Source organism: Ambystoma mexicanum, chromosome 6p, assembly GCF_040938575.1.
Source record: "Ambystoma mexicanum isolate Mex_15411 chromosome 6p, UKY_AmexF1_1, whole genome shotgun sequence".
Classification (NCBI taxonomy): Eukaryota; Metazoa; Chordata; class Amphibia; order Caudata; family Ambystomatidae; genus Ambystoma; species Ambystoma mexicanum.
This window is the reverse complement of record NC_090935.1, coordinates 657,861,112-657,876,274: the sequence shown is the minus strand read 5'-3', so window position 1 is coordinate 657,876,274 and position 15,163 is coordinate 657,861,112. Positions and strand designations below refer to the sequence as shown.

At 43.9% G+C, this 15,163-nt stretch overlaps 1 protein-coding gene across 2 annotated transcripts in view; it reads left to right on the top strand.

Moving 5' to 3' along the window:
- LOC138511696 (general transcription factor IIH subunit 2) overlaps positions 1–10,256 on the top strand; it is a 1,250,606-nt gene extending 1,240,350 nt beyond the window's left edge. For both annotated transcript variants that reach the window (XM_069627529.1, XM_069627530.1), the window contains one exon: positions 8,935–10,256. In XM_069627529.1, coding sequence (XP_069483630.1) covers positions 8,935–9,148 — 214 coding nt within the window. In that variant the 3' untranslated portion in view covers positions 9,149–10,256. The remainder of the gene's footprint in view (positions 1–8,934) is intronic.
- Positions 10,257–15,163: the final 4,907 nt, after the last annotated feature.

Here is a 15,163-nt window from a genome sequence, read left to right as displayed (position 1 = left end):
GATAATCAATTCTAGGCTACCATTATGTCGGCGGAATCCATTGTCATCTCAGGCGCTGCCCTTCATGTCTGGAAGAAGGCAAATATTGGTATTTTTCCCCACTAGCTGAATCACACTGGTGGGTATCGCTCCATTTTCTTTCCACTCTTATTCTTTTTTACAGTTCTGATGGGGGTATCGATCGGATATATTGATCTGATAGGTAGAATATGTTTTAAATTATTGATTTGAATTGCTCTTATCCTCTTTGTATAAAATATCTTTCAGCTTTTTAACTGTACCTGAATTTTAGTTTAACCTTTTGTATATAACAATTATGATTGTATGTATTAATGATTTGCATTTGCATTTTATCTATTGTGTAAAGGTTTGTATGAACCATAAAAAACAAATACATAAAATAAATAAAAGAATAGGGCTGCAAGACTTATCCGTGGCCTCAAGCCTAGGGACTGTATCTCTCCAACCCTAGAATTTCTCCACTGGCTCCCTGTGGCTGCAATGATCATGTTCAAGACCCTCTGTATCATCTACAAAGCCTTCTATGGCTTGGGACCACACCATCTCCAACTTTCCCTCCCTAAATACTCCCATGCTAGAGCCCTATGCTTCTCTAATTCTATCTCTTTGACTGTCAAATGCGTCTCCAAGCAGAGACTGGGGGGTCAGATTCCTCTCCTCGGCTGCTGCCTCCCTTTGGAACAGCCTCTGTGCCCCTCTCAGACTTGAGCTGGTCCTCCTTAAATTCTGGAAACTGCTCAAAACTACCACTTTTCATTTCCTGTCAATCACCCCACTGCCGCTGTGACTGGTGGCCTGATCCTCATGAACCTCTCAGGATTCTAGGCCCTTCTTCCCAGTCGATGCCAGCACCCTGCCCCCTCGTGCACTGCCCTTGCGGGCCCCTCTCCCAAATCCCTTGCCCTTACCCCTTCAGAGAGGAAATGTTCCTCTGAATCGAGCGATGCCTCCTGTTAAAAAACGTTCGAAACATAGGCGTTTGAGGTCCGATTCACGACGCTCATCATCCTCTTCCCATAAAAAGGATAAGAAACGGCATTGCAGGTCTCCGTCGTCTTCATCTTCCTCTTCTGAAATAGTTAATTGCCAAAAAAGAACTCTACTCCAGCGGAGTTCGAATAATTCAGCCTAAAAATGTTAGACATTTTTAATAGCTGCTCTATTCCGAGTGTTCCTCTTAAGGAGTCTGAGAAAAGTGGCCACCCCTCTGCGTCTATTGAGACCGGTAGTGAGTCCCGTGTGTCCCCTTCTTGTGCGCCTAAGAGCCCGAGAAGAGAGATTCCTTGACATAAATCGAAGAAATCTTCTTCGACGCACAAAAATAAGATGGTGTCTGTTACCTCGCAACACTCACTATCCACATCGAAGCCTTCTTTCGATGTATTTAATTCATATTGAGCCTTCGAAGCAACATAAGGTGTCGACGCATTTGTCAACAGTTTCGAAGAAACCGTTGAAACCTTCGACATCTTCAACTTCATCAGAGCATTCTTCGCTCTCAAAGATTGTAACATCTATTCCTGAGCCTTAATTGTTCCAACCCATTCCAAAACATGATTTCGTTAGGCAAATGGGTTCTATCTTTGAAGATGATGAGGAGGAGGAGGAAGAGGATCAGCCCCCTTTTGGGTATGAATATGGAACCCCAAATGTTCCAGAAGAATTCATATGAGAAGAGTCCAAGATGCAGAATCTTGTGGATACATTAAGGGAAACCAGTAGTGGGGAAACATCACCAGAGACAGAATTTGGTAATGCTGAAATAGCTGGTTACACTGATTCTTCATACAGAATGGTTATTGGTAAAGTAGCCGAGTATCTGGGATGGTCCAGACCTGCAGCCACTGTGGAAAGTGATGATCTCACTGACATCCTAGACAGTGGACCAGTTAGGGAAGCTGTACTACCATTCCATGCAACCCTGAGAGTAAGGGTAATGGAGAACAGGTTGAAACCAGATTCTATACAATCTGTTAACAAGTTATTGACAAAGCAATACAAGACTGCTTCAGTGGATCCTCCATTTCTGAACAGGCCTCCAACGCCTAAAAGTTTAGTGATTCAAGCAGCAACTGCGTCTTCAAAGGCTGCAGCCTATCCTTCGGCTTCAGCAGATAAGGAAGATGGGAGAATTTTACTCTTTGGCTAAACAAGTTTTTATTGCAGGAAGTACAGCATTAAAATCTGCCAATACTACCAGTGCATTAGCGAAATACACCCATACCCTTTGGGATGTGGCTGCTCTAGAAGCAGAGCACATACCAGCGGGAGAAGAGAGAGCAGGCGTTGTAAGCCTGATAGAAGATGGCAAAGATGCCATGAGACAATCCCTGCAATCTAATTTAGATATAGTGGACTCAACCAGTACAGCCATGGCTGCCAGCACATTACTTAGACGCACGTCCTGGCTGGGAAAGTCTGGATTTTCGGCAGACATCCAGGCATGTCTCTCAGACATGCTGTTTGACAGTACTTCTCTTTTTGGGGAGAAGGCTGATAGCAGTCTAGAAAAACTGCAAGCTTCTAGAGCTACAGCAAAATCTTTGGGGGTGGCTACAAGACACCGTCAATCTACAGGTCAAGGAATGAGAGGTCGTTCTTTTTGTTTCTATTCTTCCATATCTAGAGGTAAAGGCCAGTTTTCACAAAGAGTTCAAATAAGACCATATCGTGGAAGAGGTAGAGGAGGAAGAACTCCCCGTTCAGCACCTGCAGAGTTACCCTCAGCTGCAGGTGGAACAGCAAAATGACTCCTTCAACCACAAAACTGTGGAGGGGAGCAGACTGTCTTACCATGTCCAGAGTTGGTGAAGCATAACTTCGGATGCATTGGTCCTACAAACAGTAGCAAATGGATACTGCCTACCATTCCTGAATAGACCTCCCAATTGCCCCCCAAGAACAAGATCAACCTTGGTTCCAGATCCGCTCCTCCAACAAGAGATTGTCACCCTTTTGGAGACCGATGCGATAGAAATTGTGCCTGTAGCAGAGAGGAACCAAGGTTGGTACTCTCCTTACTTTCTAATCCCAAAGGAGGACTGAGGAGTGCGACCCATCTTAGACTTGAGATGTTTGAACAAGTTCCTTAGGAAGGACAAGTTCAAGATGGTAACTTTTTTGCAGATCCTTCAGGCCCTTCGACTCCAGGATTGGTTGGTGTCACCGGACCTACAGGATGCTTACTTTCATGTGCTGATACATCAGAGGCACAGAAAGTACCTGAGGTTCGCTATTTGGCGGTTCTCATTATTGGTTTCGAGTTCTGCCTTTCAGGCTCACCTCTGCCCCAAGGGTTTTCACCAAGCTTATGGCAGTGGTGGCAGCAAGTCTAAGGAGGGGGATTCACATCTACCCCTACCTGGGCGACTGGCTCATCAGAGCTGTTTCTCCGGAACAGTCCCTGGATCATCTCAGTCGGACTTTGCACCTTTTTCACAAGCTGGGCTTCTTCCTGAACTCAAACAAGTCCCATTTGACACCCTCTCAAACGCTTCAATTTATTGGAGTGGTCCTGGATTCAGCCTCGGGAGGGGAGAGGGGAAGGGAAGCTTCACCACCCAATTTAAGAGCTCAACATCTTTTGCAGATGGTACAAAAATGTCAGTGCCCAATGTCTTCCAGCCTACGACTTCCTAAGGTTGCTCGGCTCATGGCATCCTGCATTTCTCTGGTGCCAGAAGTCCGTCTGAGAATGAGATCCCTTCAGTGGGCTCAATTCTCTGGCAGAATGACAAACCTTCTCCAGGTCCCGACAAAGGTCACCCATGATCTCCTGTGGTGGGCCAGCCGAGAGAATGTGATGCGAGGAGAAAATGTTTGGCAACCATGGCCAGAGACGACAGTTGACAGATGCCTCCCTCTCAGGATGGGGAGCGCACATGAGAGAGCTTTCAATAAGCCAACACTGGTCTCAGTCGGAATCCAAACTCCATATCAACCTTTTGGAGCTGAAAGCAATCCGACTAGCGCTGATTGCCTTCCTGCCCTCGATATGGTTAAAATGTTTCCTGATAATTACGATAACACAGTGGCCATGCATTACCTCAACAAGAGATGTGGTGTAGGGTCACGCCCCTACATAGAGAGGCAATTCAGCTCTGATTTTGGGCACTAAGAGAAGGAATAACTCTCCTGGCAGTTCATCCACTACTTGTGCGTTTCCGCCCGTCCCCGTCATTCCTCACGTAATACGGAGGTTGAGGAAGTTCGGGAAAGCTATGACCCTCATTGACCTGGAGTGGGCCAGGAGAACATGGTATCCAGAGCTTCTGGAAATGGCCATCTTCCCTCCAATTCATCTTCTCCAAAGAGAGGGCCTACTCTTGCAAGAGATCTGTGAAAAATGTTTCCTCACATCATGTCGGTGTCGGTAAATGAAAAGTCAAGACACTCGGAGTGTGTGAGTAGTCTTGATTTAATCAGCATGTAATTGCCAGTGTTTAACTGGGCACGTGTAGTTCTTGGTCACATGAGGAAAGCCAGCATGTGTTTCGACCATAGGTCTTTATCAAGACTGTGCAATATGTGTTGAGGTGCAAGTGTTAGGTGGCATGGTAAGATACAGTGAGACATTTGCGTCGCAACATGTTGTAATAGATTGATTAATTCAGAATCACATACATGATTCATATATGCATTGTGATTAGTGCAGAGGGTGGTGTTGTCATTTTGTAAGTAATCTATTTGGTAGTTTGATGTCGTTGGTGGGATTACCTAACAGTTGTTTGTAACATTTGGGTGTTGACAGGTGTGTTAAGGCCTTAGTAATATTATCACATCTGTCAAGTATCACTATATTACCACCCTTGTCAGCCTCCTTGATTAAGATTGACGTGTTCTGTTTTAAAGCTTTAAGTTCCTCTGACGTGAGGTTGCCATGTCTCGTGTCGCATTTGTAACGTAGTTTGTCCTCTAGGGTTTGGAGGTCAAGGATCACTGCTTGTCGAAAGATATCAATGGCGTTGTCCCCTTGCAGATTCAGTGTGAATTTAGATGTCTTCTTTAGTTCGGGTATGTTGACATTGTGTTGCTCTATGTTGAGGTCCTTTAGAATGTCTCTTTTGGAGTGGTCGACTATGACCTCGTCATTCTCCAAGTTTACGAGCAAGTGTGTAAGTTCAAGATTTTCCATGTTGATGTTACTGATTAGTGGTTTGGTCTTCTTCTCAGATTGCCATGTTACTTGTTTTGCAAAGAATCTCTTGAGTTTGTGTTTTCTGTTGTACTTAAATAAGTCTATGTGTGCGTCTGAGGTTGGCTGATGTGGTTGGTGCAAAGGAAAGACCCTTGTTGAGCATGCTGGTATCCATCTCAGTAAGTGGGTAGCTGGAAAAGTTGTGTACCAGGTTCAGCGTCTTGGTTCCCTCTGCTGTAATTTTGTCTGCAGCCTTGTTTGTCTTATATCTCTTTCTTACTCTTCCGTTGCGTTTCTTGCAATCGCCTCTCGTACCTCTCTTCCGTCTCTTCTCTTTGGTGTAGTATCTACTAGAGGGTGCTGGGTTCTGGGAGAGTTTGTGTTCCCCGTTTTTATCTTTGTATTTGATTTTAAAAAATTGTATCCATGGCTTCTGCTGGTGGCTGCGCTGGTTTTAGGCTTGTCTGTTGTTGTCTGTGGCGTTCTAGTTGTTTTATTTTCCACAGAATCTGTATCACTTTCCACGTCTGAACTGGCCGGTGAGCTATTAGGAGTACTTTCTCTTGATGTGTTCTTGTGAAGGTCATCGAAAACTCACCTTTTTTACAAATTAAACCAACGGGGTCTGTGCATATGATTTCATCGTTTGTAATTCTACATGTCCGTGTTACCTTTGTCACGATGCTACCCACTGCACTAATCACAATGCATATATGAATCTTGTATGCAATTCTGAATTCTTCAATGTTTCACAACATGTTGCGTCACAATGACTCACTGTATCTTACCATGTCACCTAACACTTGCACCTCACCATATATTGCACAGCCTTGATAAAGATCTAGGGTCAAAACACGTGTTGGCTTTCCTCATGTGACCAAGCACTACACATGCCCAGTTAACCACTGGCAATTACGTGCCGATTAAATCAAGTCTACTCATACACTCAGTGTCTTGACATTTAGCGACATGATGTGAGGAGAAAAATTTCACGGAACCAGCGCCAAACGTAACAGGGTTTCAACCACCCCTTTTACCTTCACACTTGGGAATCTATGAGCTTGTCACAATGAAATCCAGATCAGCGCAGGGAGCCGCCATTCCTATAAGCTTGCAACAGCCAATTCTGTATTCTCACAAGAGGGAGGTCACATACTTCACCCAGAGATCAGGACTCTCAACATTCACGCCTGGTATCTGAAAGGGTGAGATATAAGGATTGGGACATTCCGAAAGACGTAAGGGAAGTGTTGCTTTTGGTGAGAAGACCACCAACTAAATCCCTGTACCGCTGCCATTGGAATAGATTTTGCAGCAGGTGCAGGGAAAAGAAAGTAGATTCTCTTTTCTCATGTAAACCTCCCCAGGTTTTGTCTTTTCTACTTCACTTGACCCATTCTGGGTTGCAAGTAGCCACCATGAAGGGCTATTTAGCGGCCCTTTCAATTTTCAAAAGATCTCCGGATGAGGGATCATATTTCAAAGTACCGATTGTGACTCAATTTCCGAAAGGCTTGACAAACTTGTTTCCCGCCTACTCCCTTCATCGTGCCATCATGGGATCTAAACCTGGTACTAAGAGGTTTTATGGGAGCTCCCTTTGAGTCCTTACCTTCGTGCCCTATAAGGATGCTCACCACAAAAACCGCCTTTTTAGTGGCTATCACATCTGCCCGTAGGGTAAGTGAGCCTCAAGCTCTATCTTCAAACAAGTTTTGAGGGTTAAGTCCTCTTGCTCAAGGTTGTGTCAGAGTTTCATTTGGCACAACGTATTGCACTACCACCTTTTTATCCTACATCTAAGGAGGAAGAGAGACTACATTGTTTAGAACCAAAGAGGATTCTAAGTTTCTATATCACAAGGACTGCAAATATTCGCCAAGATGATCAGCTTTTTGTTGGTTATGCTGGTCATAGGTTAGGATTAGCTGTCACAAAACAAGCCATGTCTAGATGGATTGTGATGTGCATAAATGAGTGTTACTCATTGGCTGGCAAGGATTCACCTGAAGGTCCAATAGCGCATTCTACTAGAGGAGTGGCTGCTTCATCGGCTCTTGAAAAAGGTGTACCAGTGAGGGACATTTGCAGAGAGGCAACATGGAAGTCCCTGCATACATTTAGTAGATTCTACTGTGCAGATTCTTTTTCAGGAGAGGAAGCCACATTTGGCAAAGCTGTCCTCCACAACATTAACAAGTAAAGTATATTCTTGGCACCCTCCACCAATCTTAAACTGCTTTGGGAGTCTATCAAAGATGAGGAATATGTGGGTGGACACAATCCATTGGAAGAACAAGTTACTTACCCCTGTTACCGTTCTTTCGACTGGATGTTCCTTCCACATATTCCTCATCGCCTTCCCATCCATCCCCTCTTGCCTAGAATTTTCGTTTCTTATACCTTCCTTTCCCTCCATGCTAAGTTTTTCTCCTCCTGGAACACAGCATGCTACTTAAGGAGGGGAAAAAGCGAAGAACTGAGGTAACGGTCAGTGCACGTGCATATATAAAATCAGCATCGACGTCATGAAGGACGCGACGGAGGCCGTCGAAGACCAAGATTTGACGCTGCACGACGCTCGACCCTATGAAAGAAATGTCGGAAACAAGCTGCATGCAGACTTGCATAGATCAAAGATGAAGAATACTTTGGAGGAAATCCAGGCGAAATAATGTTACCAGGGGTAAGTAACTTTTATTTCTGTTGTATATGCGCCCAACAAATGCTCAATAAAATAAATACAACTTTTTTCTTTTTAAAAGAGTCGATTTTCCATTTCAATAAGGTTCCCCATTAGATTAGTTAATCATATAAATCATACCATTGATGATTGGGGGCGGGAGGTGTCCATTTAGAATACCAAGCTGAGGGCTGTTTGAACTGTTTTTGGGGACTGAATTCATAGTTTGCTGAAGAATAGTTTTTGTAATAGGATTGAAGAGGAGCTTCCAGGAAATGGACGTGCCAGTTCTCTGACTTACCATTGGGACCAGTGTGATCCTTTTCCTCATTGTGTGAATTAGTCAGACTGCCCTTCTGCTAAAGAAGTGTCCTGGAGCCGTGAAAAGCATTTACTCCCCAGTCGAGAGAGAGAGTAGATTTTGTCACATCGGCCTCAAAAGTTATCCGAGAGCACAGACCTTCTTCAAGCCTTCAGTCACATTCTGTGTGCTTGTCCAGCTCGAACACAACCTGGTCTAAACATCCTTCTAGTCTTCCTCGCTCTTCACCAAAGGTCATTTTTCCAAGCCAGCCTTTAGCTGCTGTGCTGCTCGATCCATGTGCAGCCCATTATTCTGGTCCCACTTAAGACTAATAATGACACCCAATGCATTGTTTAACAATTGTTCACAGCCATAGACTTTCACGGGCCCTTAGAGTATATATTTATAATAGGACCCAATAGTTAATTCATATTGCATGGCTGTCATCATTGCTCCTGTTGTTCTATCTTGCATCCCATGTACCTCTTGGTGGGTTAGCTCTTGAGTTCAGCGAAGCTATCTAAAGGGGGAGCCTGATGGAATGTTTGGCTCTCCACTGTTTGTTACTATCTACATCACAGGCTTAGGTAACACTGGGTACAGGAAATGTTACCTTCTCTTCCTCTTGCACAGCGAATTCCTCGCGATAAAGAAGATATTTTAATTATGTGATATGTGTGTGACTATTTGAAAGTTTTTTTAGTTTGGCTGCAAATGTAGGGAAGAGTAGCTGTTTATCTAAAAAGTGATGCAGTTGCTGTTAGTAACGTTTGGCCTTTTCCCCTACAGGTCTATGTGTGTGCAGCATGCAAGCACGTGTTTTGTGTGGAGTGTGATCTTTTCATTCACGAGTCCCTGCATTGCTGTCCTGGCTGCATTCACAGGAATCCTGGACCTTCAGGGGTATGACGCTGCCACGCCATGGACTTGCTGCGATCGACGTTATGAGCCCGAGTTCTCAAAACCATCCACTTCCTTTGGTGAAAACACACGCCTCATTTAGTGCAAGGACTCTTTAAAAACTCCTATCACAGCACATTCGACTCGTCTATTTGGGCATGAATACGACTTTGCATATCTTTGTATTCCTGTGATAATTTTGCAGGTTTAAGTAGCTTTCCTTACACATACAAAGGAGCCTGAACTCAGTGTCATACTTTGCATTGTCTTAACTTAATTTGCTATGCGAAGAAAACTGTTTGCTTTTTTTTACCATATGTTACCGTTTTCTTTCTTGCTGAAAATACCACCCGGTGCTCATAGTTAACTATATAGACCTGAGCAGCCCTTCTTATATGCAGGCCTTTTATTTTACATACTGTTGGATTGTGCTCTTAATCGGGAAATGAAATGTCTCTGAGCATGCCTTATCCATCTGTGTAATGAGGGAACCTGCGAACATCTCCATGCACACACAAACGGCGGAATCCCGTGCCTAAATATAACTACATAGGCTAAAACGCAATATCTGCGCAGCTAGCACGAAGGCTCGCAATAGGTCATTAACAAGGCTCACCGGTATAATTATGCATTTGAACTGTATAGTTTGATTCAATGTGAAGAGATGTTTAAAAAATGGAATGTATGTGGAATGAAAATTGAAGTCTGACAGAAACGTTAATGTGATGTAACAGTTTAATGCACCATCTTGTTTCTCACATCTGTACGAGTATGTGACCCAATGCGGTAACACAAAGTATAAGGATGGTTTCTAGAACCAGTTCACTTTGTCACGAGTTGTGCTTTATCAAGTTCATATTAAGTTCCAATGTGCGCAGAATAGACAGTAACTCGATCAACCGCCATAACCCTTGTGGTGGGCAATCAAGTTTTCTTGACGGTGCAATCAACATTATTTAGAGCAGTTTTTATAAAACATCTTAACAGTTTCTGGTTTGTTTGGTTGCATTGGCCTATCACAGTGATTTTAGTTTCACAACTGGTGGCAGTATGGTTGAGCCCTTTACATTGGTGCACCGGGCAATATATGTCTACGCCAGTGCATGCCCTATAAGCTGCCCACCTTATGCATGTCAACGTTCCAACGTATGTTCAATCATGTGTTAAGTGTCTATACAATGCTGTTGAATATATTTTGTACTTGTTTATAACGAGGTGTTTAAGACTGGCTGAATTGTGGCTTATAATTGCAGTCAAAGCATTCATGTATTCAGTGCTGTGATCACTCACGCAGAGTCAAGTTCATCTATCCTGGCTCTGGGCCCTAACTTGGTGGGCTTTGCCATTACACACTCCTGCTTAGTTGGGCTGCCATAAAGAAAAGCAATGAGTTTGTGTGGTGTTCCCACCCCAGCCCAAACAGAATGTCAATTTTCTGTTTGCACCAGCTGGGTTTTATATGTGATGTTGTGTTATTGTGATTTATACTATGCACCGTTGCCATTTGCATGGTTTTCCGACATCCAGACGGATCTGAAAACGAAGGGTGTTGGGATGAGTTAGTATGTTGGATTGAGGGGGAAAAGCGCAATAGCGCTTTTGATGTGCTGTTGGTGGCTTCAGTTTGGAAAAAAACAGTCACTGTCTGCTGGTATATTTTTTTAGTTGATGGACATTTGTGTGGTGTTTGGTGGGTGGTTGTATGCGGGTGTTTCATGTGTGTCTTGGGCGAGGTGCAGAGTTGGTATAGTGTTTGTATATTTCTGGGTTTTTGTGGCGAAAGTATGTGTCTTGTTTCTTCAGTGTTGGGTGGTGGGTATGCAGAGTATTAGAGAGTTTTTAGTAGGGTTAGTTGGTGGTCGTCTGGGTCTTTTTCTGTATGTTTGGTTGAATTGGGTTAATCTTATTCTATTGAGTTTGGGGTTTGGGTTTTTTCATTGAGCTATCCGGTTTTGCCGTTTATTATTGTGTTGCGTTGGCGGTTTTTCTTTCGCCGTGTTTCCCCCTTTGACTGGTAACCAATGTGTTCTCAGCGCTTGTGCTGTTTTGTTCTCTCTTAGTGAGTCTGAGGTGTAGTCATGCTGCTGTGTTATGTATTTGTTGTAGTTTTCTCATACATTATTCTGGCATTACAAGATAGATGCTGTTGATGTAGTCTATTTTTGACATGACGGCGAGTGTTCTCTGTGGGAAGGTGAAGAAGGGAAGTATCTTTGATTGTGTGTAAGTGGAAGAAGCATTTCTTAACTACTGCGTTGACTTGTCGATCTAGTTTGAGTTTTTTGTCCATTAGGATTCCGAGATTTTTTATCACTTTGGATGGTTCTACTTGGTTTCTCAGCGTAGTGAGCCATGGGATGTGGTGGTCGTTGGGTGCGCTCATGATTTCGGTTTTGTCCGGTTTGAGTTTGAGGCTGTTGGTGCTCATCCTCTGGTTTAATTCAGTGAGGCAGTTGGTGAGTGTTGCGTTTTGTTCTTCACTGGAGTTGATTTTTGTAGATGATTTGTGTCACCTGTGTAGTTGTATTTTTTTGATGAGGTTAATCAGGGGGATCATGTAGATGTTGAAGAGTAGTGGTGATAGCGATGAGTCCTGTGGCAATCCACATGTTCTGCGAGATGCTGACTTAACTGGTGCTATCCAAGTTGTTTCTGTTCTTTCTATCAAGAAGGATTTTAGCCAGAGGAGAGCTGTGTTGCTGATTCCAATACCTTTGAGTCTTTTGATGAGTGTTTTGTGGTTGACTGTGTTGAAGGCTGCTGACAGAGTACTATTAGTGCTGATTTGACGTTAGTTTGCAGATCATCCCTTATAGATAGTGATGCAGTTTCCGTTCCTCTCATAGGTCTGAAGCCTATTTGTGCCTGATCTAGTATCCAATTGTTTTCTACATGTTCCAGAATTTGTCCATATACGTGGCTTTCTAGTAGTTTCGCCGGGTATAGGATGTTGTAAATTATTTGGTAGTTGTCCGTTTTTCCTGATGGATCTTTAAGGAGTGGCTTGATGTATGCCGATTTGAAATCTCATGGCATGGCTCTTGTTAGTGATTGAAGAGATTGAGGTAATATTCTGCAGGTGTTTTCTGGGTGAGGATAGTCTGTCCGGTGGACAGGGGTCTGCTGTAGAGTCGGTTCTGTTGCTTTTGCTCACCAGGCTGTTGAATTTATCTGTCGAGATCTGCGGGAGGCGGTTTAGTCTAGTAGGTGGTTCTGGTGTTGGCTGGTTGAGGTGATCAATGCTGATTTTCGGCTTGCTCTTAATGATTTGCCGGATGTTTGTGATTTTGTTTTTGAAGTGGTCTGCAAAATTATCGCAGTTTTTTAGATGGGGTTGGTGTGTTGTTGCACAATGTTGGGTTTCTTAACTCGTTTATGATGTGGAACATCTCTTTCTGGGTGTTGCTTGAGTTTGTGATCCGTTCATTGTAGAATGTCTTTTTTGCTTTGATTATTTAGGCTTTGTATAGTTGTCTTTGGTATGTGGTTTGTTCCATTGTTTTTTTTTCCTCCATTCTTTCTCCAGTTTTCTGTTCATTTTTTTTCTGTGCTCTGAGGTGGGGTTTGAATCATCTTGCCATTGTTTTTTTTAGCAAGGGGATGCATGGCTTTTCTGGTGCAATGTCATCCAGTGTTTTTGTGATCCATTTTTGTATTGTCTGTTCTTTCCTCTATGCTGGCTGAGTCTACCAGTCTCTCGTTTAGGTCCACACTGTTCATGGATTTGCAGTTTCTTTTCAGAATTGGAGGACTTTTTGGGAGGTTATCTGATATCCATGCTGGCCGTGGATCACAAAGGGCATAATGAGGTGGTCACTCCAGAGGATTTGCATTGCAGGTGCAGTTGTGACTAGGTTTTTGTTGCAGAAGATTGCATCTAGTTTGTGACCTGCTGTGTGTCACCCCTTTCACCAGTAGTTGTTGTAGCTGCATTGTTGGTAGTTGATTAGTTAAAGCTTTGGGTGAGTTGATCTCTTCTTCAAACCAGATGTTGAAGTCTCAAAGTATGATCAGGTCATTCTGTTTAGTGGTGATGTTGGTGATGGCATCCACAAAAGTGTCTGTAAAGGTAGGGGTTGTAAATCGGTGGCCTGTACATATGTAGAAACGTTGGGTTCGTTTGAAGATCTAAGGCTAGGTGCCAGGAGGAGTGATTCCAAATTTGGGATGTTTAATGGTGGTGGTAGTGTTATGTTTAGCTGGTCCTTGTATGCTACGGCAAGGCCTCCTCCTCTTTTTCCTTCTCTGTTGGCTGTTTTACGTTTGAAGTTTTTGGGTAGACAGTCATGTTCTATTACCTTGTAGTTTTGAGTTAGCCAGGTTTCAGTGAGGAATAGGATGTCTGTCCAGCCATCACTTAGCAGTTTGTATATTTCTTTTGTGTTTGGACATTGATCTAGTGTTGACTAGGTTGCAGTGTATCTTTTTGTTTCCTGCGGTTTGTTTGTTCTTTGGCTGTGTATTTTGGTGATATCGTTGTTATTGGTCTTTTTTTACACCTGCTTGTGTGTTCAGATCTGTCTGTTTCTTCGTCTAGTAGTTCAGCAAGGTTTACAGGTAGGGCGATAAATAGTGATTTTGGTCTTGTTCTAGCAGATGGACTTGTTCGCTTTGAACATGTAGGTGTGCCATTTCTTGGTATGTTAGTTCCCGGGTGTGGTGTTCTGAGATTGCTCCACTTGGTGTATTCTGTTTTGGTTATTCCTTTTGCATCTGACTTTCCTGGTGCTACGCATTTTGTGGTTAGGTCTATCCCGAGTGTGATGTCTATCCCAGAGGTGAGAACTAACAAAGGGGTCAGACTAGCCCTGGAGATGGGGCTGTTCCAGGGGCTGGTTATCCCAGGGGTTGGGAGCTAGTCCTGGAGGTCGGGGATTAACCCTGGCGGTCTGGGTTTGACCCTGGTGGTTGGGCACTAACCCTGGCGGTTGGGGACTATCCCAGGAGTCTGGTTCTGTCCCAGGGTTGGGATCTATCCCTGTGGCATGAGCTGTTCCAGGGCACTGAATGGAATTGATATTTTATTTATATTGCGCTCATACCCAAGTGTTTCAGAGCGCGACAAGGCAAGGGAGGGCAACAGGGGAGAAAAAAAACAACTATCTTACTAGGCCCAGTGTCATTGAGAAATGCGCAAGTGCCTGGGAAGGGGAAAAGTGCATAGAAAGGGGGGAGAAGTGGAAAGTGCACTACAGATAAATAAAATAAATAATAAAGGAATAAACAGTGGTAGTGCAGCCAGCAAGTGGCAAGTGCTGTGTTTAGCAGACAGGTTATGTCTGATAAGTGCAGAAAGAAAAGAAGGGGGGTTGGGGACTGTATGGATACAGATACAGACCCCAGTGCAAGGGGTGGCCCGGAGGCAGTGCAGGAGGGTGGCAGGGTGAGCAGATACCTGGGCCTGAAGGACAAAGGGTGGCCAGGTGCACAGTGCCGAGGGAGAAACAGATCAGCAGGGGAGAAGGGGGGCAAAGGCAGAAGCAAAGAGGAAGGTCTTGAGTTGCTTCCGGAACCGGAGATGGTTCTCCTCATTTCATGTCCAGGGCGTGGGCTGTCCCAGGGTCTGAAATGTCCTAAGGTCTGAACTTTTCCAGGGTCTCAACTGTTTGTTTCAGACAGAATTATCTCGGGGCAAGCTGTTCCTCGGCATAGCTATTCCAGGGTGGAATTGTTCCCTGCATGGAATATTGCCAGAGCTGGTTTACTGAGGTTCTTATTGCATTTATGGTTCCTGATCTACTTGAATATGAATGACTTAGATTGGTTTTATTCTCCTGATGGTTTGGTCTTCGCTTGTGGGGTCCTGTATAGTTATCTGCTTCAGTGGTGAAGCCCTCCCTGTGATGGTTGTATTTCAGTCTGAGTTTTGTGGAGCTTGGGTGCTTATAGTTGCTAGGGTTTCGGAAATTGTATCTGGTTCACAGTGGCGAAGGCCTCCCTCTGGTGGCCCAGTAATATGAAGCTACAAAGGGAATACAATGTGATGTAACGCAGCACAACTAGAGTCAAGAGAAACTAATCTTGAAGAATATACTGTTGTGGAAAACAATATTATCTATATTAAGAATGCAACATTACCACTGTGATGAAGTCCCTTAGATGTGAGTCGCAGCAGACC